The 17,370-nt window shown below is 42.6% G+C and overlaps 2 protein-coding genes across 2 annotated transcripts in view; both read left to right on the top strand.

Annotated features, from left to right (window-relative positions):
• The window catches only part of LOC115478075 (cytosolic phospholipase A2 delta-like), a 71,169-nt gene extending 69,715 nt beyond the window's left edge, over positions 1-1,454 (top strand). The window contains exon 20 of the mRNA XM_030215310.1: positions 443-1,454. Coding sequence (XP_030071170.1) covers positions 443-651 — 209 coding nt within the window. The 3' untranslated portion in view covers positions 652-1,454. The remainder of the gene's footprint in view (positions 1-442) is intronic.
• Positions 1,455-8,770: 7,316 nt separating this feature from the next.
• Positions 8,771-17,370, top strand: part of EHD4 (EH domain containing 4) — an 81,819-nt gene continuing 73,219 nt past the window's right edge. The window contains exon 1 of the mRNA XM_030214129.1: positions 8,771-9,102. Coding sequence (XP_030069989.1) covers positions 8,870-9,102 — 233 coding nt within the window. The 5' untranslated portion in view covers positions 8,771-8,869. The remainder of the gene's footprint in view (positions 9,103-17,370) is intronic.

Here is a 17,370-nt window from a genome sequence, read left to right as displayed (position 1 = left end):
TGGTTACCAACTCCTAAATAGGAGACAGTGTTAATTCTTCTCAGGTACCATGTGCAAAACAAATGAAAAGCCCTAAAAAATACCGTGTTCAATTCTGGGCTCCTTGCACAGAAATATCTTGCATTAAATCCATGTTAAGCCCAGATTTTACTGCACTTTAGTATAATGACCCCATAGGTATGCTCACTGCACTTTAAATTATTTTTGGGCAAAAGCTTTAAAGGAACTGCAGTAATCATGTATAAGAGAGCAGTTCCCAGGTGCAAAGGACCAATTGCTTAAACCTGTGAGATTCAAGAATAACCAGAGCACTATTAACCAGGCTGATGTTTGTCCAGAGGTGGACTGTAGGATGCTCATACCAACCACACCCTGAACCAATGCACATTAGATTCTTTGCAAGACTGAGATCATCACGTTTCACTTTATATTCTTCCCCTAGGGGTAAAGCGCAGCTCCAGCGAGATGGCAGAAGGTGATGTGAACGTCAATGGCTTTTGGTCGCCATATTATTTGATGAACTTTACATACAGTGAACCTGACTTTGACAGGTTGATGAAACTCACTGACTACAATCTCCAGAAAAACAAGGACCCGATCCTGAATGCCTTCCGCACGGTAATAGGACTGAAGAAGGGTAACAGGCATTGAGATCCTCAGCCCTGGACTCTCAATTCTCTGGATGAGATTTCTGCATTAAGCAAGACAAAAATTGAAGCTTTCTGCCACATTTTTAGCTTTGTTTGGGGGAGGCATTTGAACTAGTCAGCACTACTGTACATGAAGAACATTTTATAAACTTTATATTTATGTTTTCCAAGCTATTTCAGCCCTCTCACTCGAAAATGAACTTGAATCCTGATTCTCCAATAATCATTTCATCTTTGTGCCTTGAGAACTGCCAATCATCACAATTTCTCAATACAAGCTCTGAGTCTTCTAAATATTTTTCTGAATAACATTGTATTTTAAGTCTGTTTTACTAGACAACCTTTTTCTGTGGACCATCCCAGATCTGAAGCTCATGTCCCACTCAGGAATCTGCTGCTGTTCTTCAGTCAGGCTCAAGGCACTCTTATTTTCTTTAATGATAATTTTGTATTACTACAATTGTTACTATATGTTTGTGCCACCAGCGATTATGATCATCCTCTGGTCATGCTTTGCTCTTGCCAGTAAAGTTATTTGACTGTCTCCACAATAATGTATGCCTCACTGTTGAAGAGCACCTTTAGACCAAAAAGCACAGGGTATTTGAGAAAGCAAGTAATATATGGGAAAGTTAGCAAGGGCATTCTGCAAAGAAGGGGCATGCATTAGTGAGTGCACATTCCATTTGTTTGAGTAACTAAAAATTAAAGAGCACTTACAGGTGTACAATTGATTGTGTGCATTTTAAACCATGCACACCTAAAAAAACAAATAGGTCAACCAAGCATGAAAAAATGCCTGAAAACTGTGTTTAGGTTTCAACAGTTTTTATTAATGAAGCACAAAAATGGTGTTTACATAATGTAAATGTCTCTACAATCAATCAACACACACCAAGTACTGAAATTGTACGATATTACTCGTCTCCATTAATCTTTTAATTTTATCCCCCCCCCCTTTGTACTATTAACTAACATATGATCAACAAGATCTATTAACAACAATTTCCCAACAACCCTTCCCCCCCATCTTTCCCCTCAACCAATTGACACCATATGTTCAAATGCTTGACCCCCCCCAAAAAATATAACCACCTTCAGGTGTCAGCTGTGCATTCACAAAGCCTTGAATTAAGATCAAACCATAATGTGTGAATTTACTCCCCTCCGCAAGAGAGCCAGGGGGCCCGTGGTCTGATGGCCCCCCTACCCCTCTCCGGAAGATGTCCATATCATGCTGGGGAAGGGCTAATATAACTCCAAATAAATTTCCCCCCCCTACTACCCCCCCTCCTAAACCCTCCCTCCCCCCTCTCCCCCCCCCCGCGCCTTGGTCTGCTCTACTGTCTTTCCAATTCCTAAAAGGTGGTAGAAAAAGGACTTTATTCCCATTTAATTTCCATTAGTTGCCGAGGGAAGCTTGGACAATGCTCCAAGTTTATTAATAATATGACTCCTCGCCCTATGGGACAAGGTGTTAATATATCCTTCCCAGGTAAGGAAAAAATTGCTTTGTGTCCGAGGGTTAAACAGAGAGTCCTGGAGCTCCATCGTAAGTAAGTCATGTAAGCGATTCCTCCATTGCCAAAAGGAGGGGTTCAGTTCTTGTGTCCAGTTAACAAGTATGCACTTCATACCCACCAAAAAAGCCTTATGGGCCATTATATTCTGGTATCTCGTACCCCCCTCCACTGGAGCATGGCAACCCAAGAGAATACTCGTAGGCTGCTGATTAACCTTTTTCCCTCCTATTCTTTCTAAATATTTAACTATCCTGGTCCAGAAGGCTGTTATAGCTGAGCACTTCCAAAAAGCATGGTAGAAGTTATTGTCCGGCGCCCCACAGCATCTACATTGGGCAGATTATATGTATCCCATCTGATTCAGTCGAGACTGAGAGGTATATGCCCTGTATATCACTCTGACCTGACATTCTCGAAGGTTTGCGTTTTGCGTCCATTTCAGAACTCCCCTCCATCCCTTTAACAAATCACCCGGGGTGATCCCTCTTTGTGTGTCTGCTGACCATTTTGCTGCCACTCGTGTGAGGTCTCCCTGTGGTTTTGCCAGTAACAGCCTTTTATGTAATATGGATATCGAAATAGGATCCTCTGATATCATCTCAAATAATTCCCCTATCTTAGTGGTCAGATCAACACCAAGTGCATCTCGGGGGAGTGAAGCTATATAATGTCTAAGCTGCTCGTATGCAAAACATACCCCCCAATCCGCTTCGTCCAGGTTTAATTCGGCCATTGTTTTAATATTACCACCGGGCTCCAACCAATAATGTATAAGTACTTTATCCCCTTCTCCCCAGGATCTCACTATAGGATTTTCATCCCCTGGGCGGAACGCCTCATTCCCTAGGAGGGGTAGTAATCTACTACATCTAGGATCAAAGGACCACAGCCTAGCCAAGTCCTTCCATATGGCCTTTAAGGGCCACACCAATACACTAGTCCTCAACCTTGTAGGTAGGTCCTTCAATGCCCCATGCAAGACATACATCAGGTTTAAGGGGCTACACCTTGCTTTCTCTATCTCCAATGGGGTATAATCCTCCCTCTGCAGATACCAGTCCCCCAGGTGGCGCAATAAACATGCTACATTATAGCGTTTAATGTCTGGCATTCCCATCCCCCCGTTCCTCCAAGGCCTCACCAGTTGTGAAAATCGTATCTGGGGTCGTTTCCCAGCCCACAAAAATTTTGAAAGCAGTTTTTGTAAAGATCTCACTTCCTGGTGCTTGAGATATAATGGGATTGTCTGTAAAAAGTAAAGCCATTTAGGGAAAAGCACCATATTAAACAAGGAGATGCGGCCCATCAACGATATCGGTAGCCCTGCCCATCTTCCCAGTGTTCTCTTGGTGTCTTCTAGCAAGTATTCTACATTAGCACTATATAGTAGCTTGGGGTCCTTGGTGAGCTGGATCCCTAGATATTTAAACGCATCCCCCACTCTTTTAAGTGGTGAAAACTGTGTTTAAATGTGCATGAATCCAAATTATTTGGTCATGTATATCCCTATTGCACTGTACAAAACAAATAAAGGTAATCAGATATAACATCACAGGACACAGCCACTTATCCCTTGGTATGGTCCAAACGTAGGGATTTGTTTATGACAGACATTAGCGCATGGACAGCCACTAGCGCTGCTTAGTAAACTGGAGCGATAGTTTTTTGTAACACAAGAAAGAATGTGGACTGATTATCTTCTAAATTTTGCAGAATAGAGATGATAAAATGAACTGCTAGTAGGACTGATGGCTTATTCATAATTTATTCATTTTTTAATGTAAAGACTAATTTATTTGGGGGAGATACATTTTTTATGTGAATTCAAAGGTGTATTACTGCTGTTGTATAATACAATGTATAAAGATGATTTAAAGCATCTGGTTCCTGGTCTAATTTCCATTTCAACACGCATGTTAATAGTTTGACACATACAAAATACCGTAGCAGATCAGGAACGGCAAAGAGGAAATTAAAAGAATGTAGGAGGAAAAATGAAAGATTGCCACCTATTTGTACAAATGTTTGGTAACATAGGAATAAATATTTAAAAGAGTTGAAGTGGACGGGGGAGGCTCCTTCCCACTTAAACCCTGCTCAGCAGGTGGTCCCTGAATATTCAGAATACTTAAACACATACTCTACTCCCGATTCTGTAAAGGTTGCCAAAAATCACATGAACAAATTTAGGAATGTTCCCTTTGCATGTGCAATTTGAATAACAAGCTAATTAGTGCCAATAATTGGCTTTTTTAACAAGCAATTATTGGCACTAATTAGATTTACTTGGGACCAATATGTGTAACATTAGGCACAGGATCCGCCTTAAATTTACATGTGTTCCAAAAAAGGGGGTGCAGAAATGGGAGGGTATTGGGTATTTCGAGGTGGAACAGGGGCATGGCTTTGGGTTATGTGCGTACATAACTCTGCATATAAATTTAGGTGTAGTCATTTACACCATGTTCTCACTGGTGCAAATGGCTACGCCTAAATTTATATGTGACTCTCTGCTAAGGCAGGTATTCTATAAACCACACTGAACTTTAGGTGTGGCTTATAGAATACCACTTAAGGGTTTAAAAAAATACCTTCACTGTTATTCTCAAGGCATTGTGTGCAATGTAGTCTCATATGCAGGGCTTTTTTTGAGGGGGTACTTGGGGGTACTGAGTACCAGCACCTTTTCCATTGTCTGCTGAATTGACCCATGGTCCCCAAGTTTTAATGAAACAGCTTAGGCTCTACACACCAATTCTACCCTGTCATAGATTCTGTGACTGATTGCAGGAGTCCTGGCTATTGTGGGGTGGGGTCCTCGGTGATTACCCACCCCTGAAGGGTGGCCAGGCATTTGAATACCGGCACCTTTTTTGCTAGAGAAAATGCACTGCTCATATGTAATGCAACCACTCCTGCTTGTTTGTATAAAGTTTGTTACTAGTGGTCTATTCTCCTGCAAAGGAGAGAGAACAGCAGTAATCAGGAGCCACAAAGCAAGGGGTACTTTTACCAAGCTGCAGAAAAAAGGGCCCTGTGCTAGTGACAGGGGCCTTTTCCCCAGCACGCCAGGGCCGCTTTTCACATAAGCTGGTAAAAGCCGAAAAAAATGGCCATGCGGTGAGAACTCTTGAGGTGGCAATAAAGGTTCCCGCGTTAACCTGGTGGTAACCGGGTTTATCACCACGCAAGCCATTTCGGGGGGGGGGGGGGGGGTTCTTTTTCCTCTGGAAATGGCATGCGCTCAGGGCGGGACTACCGCTAGTGGACACATTGGGCCAGCGGTAGTCTCGGAAGAGCGGGCAGTAAGCCCATGTTGGGCTTACCACCGCTCTGTAAAAGGGTCCCTAAATGATTTATAACTGCATTTGTCAGTGAGCCCTATAAGTTCTGAACTATGGAACTTACAATGTAAAATAAAGAAAAAGAAAAAGAACTGAAGTAAGATTTGACTATAACGTGATCTTCCTATGCTCCCACAAAGATGTTCATGTCCTTTTTTAACCCAGTTCATAATTTGGATGTTTCAGTTTGTAAAATGGATGTTCATGACAGATGTCACCAGCACATGGATGTCAATTTCTCATGTATTTCAGAACAGGCTTATGTCATCAGATCCTGTTCTAAAATACTCAATGGACGGATGTTCATATTCTGAGCTGGATACCCTTTCTAAATGTCACTCCATGTTTGCAGACCCTGTGCCTTCATCCTGTAAGGCAAATAGGGTAATTAGCTGATAAGCTAATTAGGTAATAATTACTCTGGTTAGACTTTGGTTTGTGGCTTGTCTCCTCTTTTTGGAGTATGATTTTGCCCTTATGTGGTCTCAAAGCAAAAATAAGGCTCTTACAAAGATCTGCCAGCAATATAAGGAAAGAAAATGCCAAGTTTTAGAAAAAAAAATTACAATTTATTGGTGATATTAAAATATAGGTATTGCGAAGCAGTTGCAAAATTTAGCAGCAAACTTATCACAGTACTAATCAAAACAATGAGGTAGTGATGTGTGAATCTCTTTAAAAAGGCGGCTAATAAATCCCAATAAATAAGAATTATTCCCAATACAATCCTGGTATTCCCTGACAACCAACATTAAGCTAAGGAACCACATTCCAATGGCCCTGAGTTTCACTTGGAATTTAGCAATGTTTTCTATCTAATCCTGGACCACAGGAAGAAACCACTGTCCTCACCCGAGTTGTGGAATGCACATGGAAGAGTCCTTGTCTTCCTCTGTGTGGTAAGTCTCACCTCTCCCTTCTGGACTCCAAGCCGATGTTCCACAAGTGCTTCCTGGATCAACCATACCTGACTATAGAAGGTCATGTAGATAAGATGTCCTGCTCCACAGTGTCTCAATCTGGCTCAGTGATGACACCAGAAAGCTGGCAGCATGCAGCCTTTCTCAGGAACTCACTGTAGATGCGGCTTGGATGCTACACAGTACTGGTCGTTACTTATTATGGAACATTCTTGCAGTTCTGGTAGGGTCTATTTCTGAGCACCAAGTGCTCATGCACTCAGAGTCCCAAGATGACCTACATCTTGGATGATAAGGTAACACTCATTAGAGAAAGGTGTCTCAGAGCCCATGAGCTCTCAGCTCCGTCTCTTTGCAAGAGTCTTTATTATTCTCTCATGCTCTCCTTCTTTCTCTCTAGCTCAGCATAGTTTAACTTAGCTCAGGATCTCCTTAGAAGGCAACTCTCTGATTGGATGATGGGACGAGTTGGTTAAATGAATTCTCTTGGGACTAATCAGGTACAGGTGTGCACGTGAAAAGGTTATGAGCAATGGCTGAGGTCCTGAAGGACAGACTGTTATCAAACCAGTTAGGCTGGTATGCATACAATGTTGTTGACCAAGCACACAAGCCCCAAAATTATCTAGTGGAAAGTCCCAGGCCTCATGATCACATAAATAACCAAGTTTCCAAGGCTATTAAGCACTTGCTATCCCACACATCAAACAAATAACTAAGTTGCTTACAATTCTAGTAATAGTAGAGAGAGAAAGAGAAAGAGAGAGAGAGAGAGAGAGAGAGAGAGACAAAGGGTAAAGAACAGTCTGGGTGGGTGAAATGGAACTACAATAAATGACAGAAAAGATGGGGCAGTAATGGAAAACAACAAGGGGATAAAGTTGGCTGACAGACCCAGCCCAAGGACAGTCTCAGTCAGTACAGTATAACAATGAACAAAGGCCTATCAGTTTTTTGTTTTGTTAAAAGATGTCCTTGAATAGTCCATCATGTAGTACATTAGGAATCCATGAGAAATTAAGTCATTAACATATTTTGACTATATTAAAATTTGTGGCCATCTCTGCCGGGCAGTGGGCACGTTGTTTCCAGTGCTAGAACCCTTTGAACATTGTGCACACATTAATATATGTGCTGTTACAGTGCTAATGGGCAATAACACCAGTTTTGTGTTTTGAAAATGAGCCCCTCAATGCAGAAACACACTGTAGGAGGGGTCATAATTTAAGGTTCCAAAGTGGGAGGGGCTAAATAGAAGAGCCTCCCAGGATAACCTAGAGTAGTGTGGCCTGTGGTACTGCAATAGGCAGAATACATGGACTTTGTCTATTTCCTATTACATTTTCTATTTAAAGTTCTCCAAGAAATCTAAAACACAAAATGAAACTGGAATACTGGCACAGACTTTTAACCTTTAAGCTCCCAGTCTTGGCTAGAGAACCTTAGTGATGGGATTCATAACAAAAAAACTCCATATAACAGCAAATGGCAGCAGGTAGACCAAAATGGCTCATCCAGACAATCCAGCAGCGATTTTCTCCGTTTTGGGTAGATGAACACACAAATTCCTATATAAGGAATCTAACGTATAGGTTTACTTCATTTTTCTTAGAAGCCAGATGTGAGCTGCACCCCCAATACTGAGCAAGCTTAATTGTACCCAGGAAATGGTAATTTGTACAGTGGCAATTGGCACGCCCAATCATTCGTAATGTTGGCGACTATAGTAGTATAACAGCTACACCAGCCATGCAAGACAGGTTGCCCCACTCTGTTTCTTCATAGATCCACTAATTTTAGCATTGTAGCTGTCGCGCTGCAGTTTACCCACACAGCCACACTTCATCTCTATCCCCTTGCCACTTTACCCCCCCCCCCCCCCCCCCCGTATTGTTGCAGGTAGGATGAAGTGATCCTGCTCCATAGACCTCTGGTCTGATCCTGACCCAGCATAATACATTTTACGCTCTTTAACTAGAATTTATGAGGTGCTTTATCTACGTCTAACAAATCGTAATCCAGGAATGTAATCTGGAGCACGTAATAATAAAATATAAGCCACATTGAACCAACCAATGAGGTTGGAAAATGTGGGGTACAAATGCTGAAAATAATAAAATTTGAGGGGGGGGTTGGGGTTAGACATGCTTTTCCTATCACAACGCCTACACTCACTTCAAAAGACAAAGACCGAAACTACTTTTTAAATTATACACTCGTTTCGTTTTTATACTGTTTCCGCAGTGCTGTTGGCTGAGTCATCACGAGACAAGATGACGTGTCCACGTAGCGGCAGGGCGGCAACGTAGGCGTGTCCGGCTGGGAGTCGCGCGCCTGCTGGTGGTAGTATGTGATGAGAACGCGGGCGCGTGCTAGGGAGCGGCTGGTATTACACTGGTTCCTGGCTAGTGGCTGCTCAGTTGGTGGTGAACATGTTTAGCTGGCTCGGGAAAGAGGGCGCTGGGCGGCAGAAGGACAGCACCGACGTGGTGCAGACAGTGACAGGCGGGTTGAAGACACTGTACATGCGTAAGCTGCTGCCGCTCGAGGAATTCTACCGCTTCCATGACTTCCATTCGCCGGCGCTGGAAGAGGCCGACTTCGAGAACAAGCCCATGGTGCTACTGGTGGGGCAGTACAGCACGGGCAAAACCACCTTCATCAGGTAACGGGGGGGGGGGGGAAGAGGGGGCAGGGTTCCGCCGGCGAGGGACACCCTAGAAGACCCGATCAAAGTGGCACTTCCCGAACCTCTGTACGAAGTAGTGTGTTTGCCTAGTTAGTCTGCCTTGAATTTTACAAATACAGTTTAATACTATTTAAAACTATAGTGGCATATATATATTTTTCTTAATCCCTTATTTCTACGTTTTCCGACACTAGAAATGAGCCCTCCGTGTTTTCTTTCTCGCATGTTCTGGTATTTTATGCTGGGTACCAGTTGCCAGACACCTGTTGTGTCTAGCTGGGTGTATGAAAACTGTAGCAAACCTGTTCTCAGCTCACAGTCACTTCCTCTCCCCGTTCTGTTTCAGAATCCTCTCATGCATTATACTTTCCAACTTCCCGTCCTCCCCACCCCACCTGTACTCACCCACCCACCTAGGTCTCTGGCTGCACTGTAACCCTCCCCCATCCTTGCCATCCTCTTCTTCCTTCTCGAAGGAACACAGATTTTTTTAATTATATTTTTCTTAGGTTAAACTGTTAGGACTCCTGTGCTTGAGTGTTTATAAATGTAAACATGGGTGTTTATTTTCCAGATAATTGGGGATTTTTTGAGGGTACAAAAAACTGGAGTTCTTCCATGTTTGTGTGACAAGTATTATTGTTTGGTACCTTTTCCTGTGGAATCAAATATGCATGCTTGCCTTTTCTGTTCTGACAGCTCCTAAGTGAGAGGGAAAAACTTGAATAGAGGGTATAAAACGTACTAGGGGAAGAGCGAGCAAGTACTAAAAAGTGGCATTTTTCTGGTGTTTATTCAATAAACACCTTTTTTAAAAAAAATTTCTTGTATTGGGGTTTTTATTCATCAATTAAAACCTAAAAGAAATCCTGAGTATAACAGGGTAATGGTGAAGGATTCTGTATTGTTTACGTGGCTGACTAACATAAGCAATGTTTCTTGAAAAGCCAAATACATCTTACCCTCTCCCATGGCACCTGTGGCTTGTGTACACACATTTCCAGCTTCCCCCACAAGTGGCGGAGGGGAGAGGCTGCATGTTAAGCTGTGTTTCTCTGCCATTCTGGCCTTGGCTGAAGAATTTGAACTGCATAGAACACTGAAGAACTCCCATGCTTCAGATTCTGCATTCAGTTCTAGGTGGCAGGTGAGACTCAGCCCAAGGTTCAGCCACATTCTTCTGTTTGTGACTATCAGTGCCGGGAGGTGGGATAAAAGGAGGGCAATCCTGGGGGAGGGATGTGTACATGTTGAGGTGCGTTAGGGATGTGGAGGAGAATGGCACTCCTTGTGGGGGGAGGGTGGCTGGAATACAGGGGTGGGATTGGAAAGAGAACAGTAAGATCATCATGCCTCCTGATCCCTGCAGTACTACTGTTTATATTCTTTTCCAGTAGGTCCAGTAGGGTTGTGGTGCATAGCAGGGGAAGGCATGTAGGGGGTGAAAGAATAGGTAGGAAATTGGATGGCACCTCAACTTTTTTTAGGAACTGGATAATAGTGTACTTCTGAGGTGCTTTATGCTTGTTCTTCAACACGCTGACAAATCAGTTTGTCAGACTCCATCATTTGTGGGATATGAGAGTGGTGAGACTGCCTACTAAAGTTAAGGTGTACCAGGCCATAGGAGCCAACTTTTCAAAATTATTGGGGGTGCTAAGCCCAATGGAAATAACCCTCCCTAGTCACATACAAGGAATTTTCTCAATATTGGGGTGCTCAAGCACCCACAGAGTCGTCTCCCATGTACCAGGCAGTGGTAGTGTGAACCCTCAGGTTACTTAATAAACTTCACCAGTTCCCTGGAGATCTATTTGCAATGAGGTAGCAAACATGATTGCCAACAGAAGTCCTTGAATTAAAGGTGCCAGATTTTAAGCATGGAAGGTATAGCATGGACAGCTCATTAAACAAGGCTCTAAGGGTGCAGAAAACTAGGGAGCCAGATGACTGTAGGTCAGGCAATATGTGTGGCAAAGATGGCTACAAATTGTATTTAACACTCCAGCACATGCGCAGTTTTGCACTTGACCTAACACTGAACAAAGCCTAGTGTAGACAGCAGCACACAGCATATTTAAATACATGGTAATAAGTCTGTTAACTATTCTGCAGAGAAGTATATGGAAGAGAGAGGCCGAGCTCAGTGCTGGGGCTTAAAAGGTTAACTCATTCTTCTGTGGTCACAGGGACGATTTCATGCATGCTTCTTCTCTTTACTACTAGCATATAAAGCAGAACTGATGTTCTGCAAGAGATAGTCAGTTGAGAGTGCATATATTCACAGGTCTGAGTGCAATTGTATCGCACCCAAAGTTTCACATACATCTGCGCATGTGCTGGAGTGTTATTCTGCACATAAATATTGGTATTGCAAAGATTTTATTCACAGAATAGTTTTCCAGCATATGCACAGACCTGTAATCTCCCTTGTTAGTATGAAAATAGGCCATGCACAAAAATATTTGCTAGTTGGTTACTGATTTGGGAGCTAAAATTTTGCATTAGGCTTGTATTAAGAAGCCATGCTCTAAGCATGTCTTTAACCCTAGCGTACTGGAAGTGCTTGTCTTTGGAGAGGTCATTTGGAGGCAGCTCTATCATTTAACCCAGTGGTTCCCAAACCTGGTCCTGGAGGCACCCCAGCTAGTCAGGTTTTCAGGATATCCACAATGAATATTAATTGAGAGAGATTTGCATGCACTGCCTCCACTTCATGCAAATCTCTCTCATGAATATTCATTGTGAATATCCTAAAACCCTGACTGGCTTGGGTGCCTCCAGGACCAGGTTTGGGAACCACTGATTTAACCATTTAAAGCTTTGGAAACAAGTACACATGAACATAACAGGAAAACTGATAGATGAGTTGTTACATGTGTAACCTAAGGTTTGGTTGTGATAAAATCAATGTAAAGTCCACATCAGGCATACAAATAGACTTAATGAAAGGGAGTTGTGATAAAATCAATTTATAGTCCACGTCAGGCATACAGATAGACTTAATGAAAGGGAGTTGCTAAAAACTCATACATCATCCTTGAATGAAGACTCCATATGTCTCCCTGTCTGTCCTCTGTGGCTCTGACTACCTCTGCTGGTTTTGTACTGTTAGATGTGTTTTATATGTTAACGAAATTTGTGTTTATTATTAAGAAGTAGCCTTTTGTTCTGTAAGTGCCTAAAATTCTTTCAAGAAGCAAGTACATTGATACCCAAGAAAAAGGTGACAGCAACAATATAATTTACTAGATTATCTGCCTTGTGAAATGGACAACCCTTATAGCTATCATAATTCTCATTTTCCAGCAGTTCAGGCTCATGGGTTATAAATGGATATTCCCTATAAGGAAGTGGAAGCAAGAATAACCCACATTCACACATCCATAAAAACAATCTGATAAAAGTAGTTTTTTCTTTCAAGTTCTTTTGTGGTAGAACGCTAAAAGTGAGCAGTTGGAAAATAAAGCAGGCAAGGATGATGCATCCAGTATGTTTTAAAGCAAGTATTCCCTCTTGCAACAGAGAAGTACCATTGCTGTTCTCTTGGCCTCTCTTTGGTTAGATCAAAAATCTGTGTATGCACCAGGAAGATTTTAACTTGTCAGCAGAATGGCATTTTTTTTGTCATAAGCCATAGAAAGTGTGTGATGGCATTGGTGGCACTGTGAAGTGTCTTGCCACAAGAAACAGTCTACAACTTGCCATCAGTCCTGATGAGCTATTCAACTGGGCAAAGAAAAGCATAATGACTGTGTAATTCCTTTTCTTCTGCCGATGTTGGTTCTGCTTGTGAAATGTTGGAAAATCGATTTGCAACTGCAAAAACACCTGACACAAGAAACCACCACAGCTTCATCCCACTCAACAAGAGTGAGCTCAAAATTGGCAAAATATCTGCAGTTGATGTTGCAACAAAAGTAACGGTGAAAGAAGAGAGTGGCATTTCCGTAAAACAACTCGTGTGGTCAATATGCTGCTGTTGTTTTTGACTGGGATTGGTATTTGGGAACCATTTTGGAACTTTCTCAAGAAAATGCAGAGATATCGGTTAATTTTATGCAACTGAAGGGTCCTGCATTGCCATTTTCCTGGCCAATCTGCTGGGTTCCCATTATCCACATGCTCAAGACTGTTGATGTTCTAACTTCAACTGGTCGCCAGTACCATCTGAAAAAGGGAGATAAAGAAAACATATTTGAAGTTTATAAAGCTTTTAAAGCTGAACACTTTAAAATAACTCTTACTGGATTCTTGAATTGATGCAGTTGCGCTTGATGTCTTTAAAATAAATCTGTCTACAAAGATGTTGCTGATAATTGTTCAGAATGTGGAATTTTTGCCATTATCTTATAGTTTGCTTGGGAGAAGCAAAATGAAACTGGCATCAAATGAGAGGATTTTTCTTGCACTTTCTAATGATGTAAAAGCTCATTTATGTACTACTTGTCCCACATGATGAAAATTGCCTCTGAAGTGGACTCCTGCGGATGGGCAGACTGGATGGCCTTTATCTGCCGTCATGTTTCTATATTTCAGTGAGGCATATCAAGAAAACTATAGCTTCCAGCTGCACAAAATTAATATATATTACTCATTTTAACCAGTGCTGGTTTGCTGGAAAAAAGTGGCATTTTGTTACACGAGATTGAATAAAATCTCATTTTGACCATTATCTCAGAAATCATGTGTCCTATCTCAAAAGGGGTTGCAGTGTCTGAATCTACACAAAATTCTGAATAAGTGGTGCAAAATTCATAGCTGTAGGACACTTAATGGCAGTTAAGACCTAAAATGTGCCCAGACTTTCAGTTGGCCACGAACTATGCTGCCCCCCCCCAACTGGATAAAAGCAGGTATCTCTAAAACTGTTGAAGCTCGAAGTCTGAAAGTGTACAGTTTTTCATCTTGTACATTGGTCTCCATTCTGGTAGATTATTATCAATTTCTGAAATGGGGGTGGGGTTCCAAACTTTGGTTGAATTGACATGGAATGACCCGAGTGGATACCCCAGAGGGTGTAGAAACCATGAGACGAGATCTCCCAAAATTAGAAGAGTGGTCAAAGATCTGGCAGTTGAAATGTAATAAACCAAAAATGAGGAGAAATACATATATAACCCAATACCTCATGTTTTAATATAGGGGTCAGAGGAAGGTTAAGGTTTTATGGTTTGTGAGTTAGAATTTCCCCTTGAATTTTCTTGCTGTTGAATAAGACACTGTATAGAAGACATGGCCAATGGGTGAAACGGTTCGAACCCCTTGTAAGAGGGGTGAGACCCTGTAAGTGTCTGACCAGTTTGACAATGAATGTTATGTTTAATGTAACACGGTTTAATGCGGAGGGGGGAGGGAGAGACGTAAGGAAGTCATGGTCCTAATTGGTGGACCTGAGAATAAGGGGAACAGGATTTGGGGGGCGGGAGGAGGGGGTGGGGGGAGGGAGGAGGGATGCAAGCAGGGTACAAGCACTAAATAGAAAACGGGCTCTGATGGAAGCGTGGGCAGAACATAATAGTGATGCTGATAAAGGGGAGATGCAAGTTAGGGGGGGGCAGAGGCTGGGATGTCCCCCTCGATTACAAAAGTGGACATCTACAGATATAGTCATACACTTCCAAATCCAAGAATAGTAAGAATAATAACATGGAATGTAGGCGGAGTTAATTCGCCAATAAAACGCTCTAAGATTTTACAACAATTAAACAGGCAAAAAGCAGACATAGCACTTTTACAGGAGACGCATCTGAACCAGAGTGAACATGCCAAGCTCAGCACCTGGTGGGTTGGGGATTGTATAGCAGCAAATGCACAAGGTAAAAAGGGAGGAGTAGCGATACTAATTAGAAAAGGCATAGCCTCGGTAATTAATCCACTTCTGATTGATACTGAAGGCCATTATGTTATAATGGAAGTGGTAGTTGGGAGACAGAAACTGCTAATCTGTAATGTTTATGCTCCAAATAGATACGATAGGAAGTTCTATCAAACTTTGATTAATTTTCTGATCAGGCAACCGCACGCAGCTATAGTGCTGGGGGGGTGATTTAAATGCAGCTTGGGACCCCTCTCTGGACAGATCGGCCCCGGAGACGGCCTCTTCATGTTATAATAATAGAGGCCTCTTACAATTGAGCCAGATGCTAGGCCTGGTTGATGTGTGGCGGGTGCTGCACCCAGGTGAGAAAGACTATACACATCTGTCGCGGGCCCACTCCACTCAGTCGAGAATTGACTATATTCTGACATCACGTCAGATGTTTGGGGAAGTGACAACAGCAGAGATAGGACCGTACATGGTGTCGGACCATGCCTGGGTTAAGCTAGAATGGATACCAAGTGGTACAACCCCACAGGAATATAAATGGCAATTTCCCCTGGAGTTCAGCTCAGATCCAGTGCTTAAAGGTAGATTACAAGCTCGCTGGGCGGAATATAGCACTCATAACCAAGAACACATAGAAGACCCAGTTTTGTTTTGGGAAGCGGCTAAGGCGGTTCTTAGAGGCGAAGTTATAAGTCACACGCACTTTGTGAGGAAGACACGAGATAGAAAGATCTTGCGTTTAAGTAACCAACTTTGTAAGACACGGAGGAGATATGGGGAGACACACGCGATAGGTGATAAACAACAAGTGTTAGAGCTTCAAACCGCCTTAAATGTACTTTTGCAAGAAAGGGCACACAAGTCACAGCTCTACTATAGATATATGCTTTATAAACACGGTAATAAAGCAGGCAAGTTAATGTCAAAAATAATTAACCCCCGGGGAGGGACTAAGAACATTTTGGCACTGAGGCAAAGGGGGGGAGGGCTCCACACATCAGATAAAGCAATATGTGAAACTTTTCGGGCCTTTTATCAAGGGCTGTACGCTTCCCCAGAGGAAGACGGTCTGTTAAATCAGATGTATTTAGAAAATCTGGCTTTACCAAAGCTTACAATACAAGAGTTGGACAGTCTCAATCAATTAATTACTGAGGATGAAGTCAGTCTAGTTATTGCCCGCAGCCCGCGACTAAAAGCCCCGGGACCTGATGGTTTAAGGGGAGAATTCTATAAATTAATGGAAGGAGGAGTTATACCTGCAATTACTAGATTTTTGAACCAACTGATAGAGAGACAGAGGTTACCCCCAGACTTGAATAGGGCTCAAATAATAGTCTTGTTGAAGCCGGGGAGGGACCCTCTAGAGCCGACATCGTACCGGCCTATCTCCCTATTAAATTATGATACCAAGTTGTTGGCAAAAATCTTGGCTAATAGACTGGCGAGGCTGCTCCCAAGGTTGATTCATGAAAGTCAGGTGGGATTTGTGGGAGGTAGAGCAGTGAGTAAAAACTTGAGAGCAATACTGACGTCACTAGAACACAGCTCGCAGGCGAAGGTAGCATCATTGCTGATCAGCTTTGATGCGGAAAAGGCCTTCGATAAGGTTCACTGGAAGTTCCTTTTTGATACGCTGGAACATTATGGATTTTCAGGGAGATTTGTTGAGGCAATTCATGCTTTATATGCCAACCCATGTGCCACCCTGAGAGTAAACGGGATAGAATCGGAAAGTTTCTGTATTAGGAGGGGCACAAGGCAGGGGTGCCCATTGTCCCCTCTTCTCTTTGTTTTGGTTTTAGATCCCCTTATCAGAGATATCATGGCAAACCCTTTGATCCGGGGAGTTGGTTTAGGGACCCACATGTTTAAGATTGCAGCATTTGCGGATGACATTTTAGTACATCTCACAAACCCAAGGGAATCCTTAGACACGTTACTGGAAACCTTTCGTGAATATGGCGATTACTCAGGTTTCCGTATTAATCTAGATAAATCAGAAGCGCTGGCTTCGCCAGAGGTGAACCAGAGGGACTGGGTCCCTGAATTTCCGTTGAGATGGGCTAGAGAGTCTTTTAAATATTTAGGAATCTGACTCACAATGAATACATTAGATTTATATCAGTTGAATGTTAAAATCTTACTGGAATATACTAAAGCTAAATTGGACTCTTGGATGAGTCTTCCACTGTCACTAATGGGACGGATACATTTAGTCCAAATGGTGCTGTTTCCGCGCTGGTTGTACGTCCTTCAAACCTTACCCATACGCCTAACACGGACTGATTTGAAACGGATGATGCGTCTTTTTAGTCGATTTTGCTGGGCAGGCAAAAAGCCCAAAGTTAGCCAAAATATGTTAATAGGGAGCTGGAGACAGGGCGGAATGGGTGTCCCGGATGTGTTCCTAT

This window comes from Microcaecilia unicolor, chromosome 9 (assembly GCF_901765095.1).
Source record: "Microcaecilia unicolor chromosome 9, aMicUni1.1, whole genome shotgun sequence".
Taxonomy (NCBI): Eukaryota; Metazoa; Chordata; class Amphibia; order Gymnophiona; family Siphonopidae; genus Microcaecilia; species Microcaecilia unicolor.
This window is presented reverse-complemented; position numbering and strand designations above follow the sequence as displayed.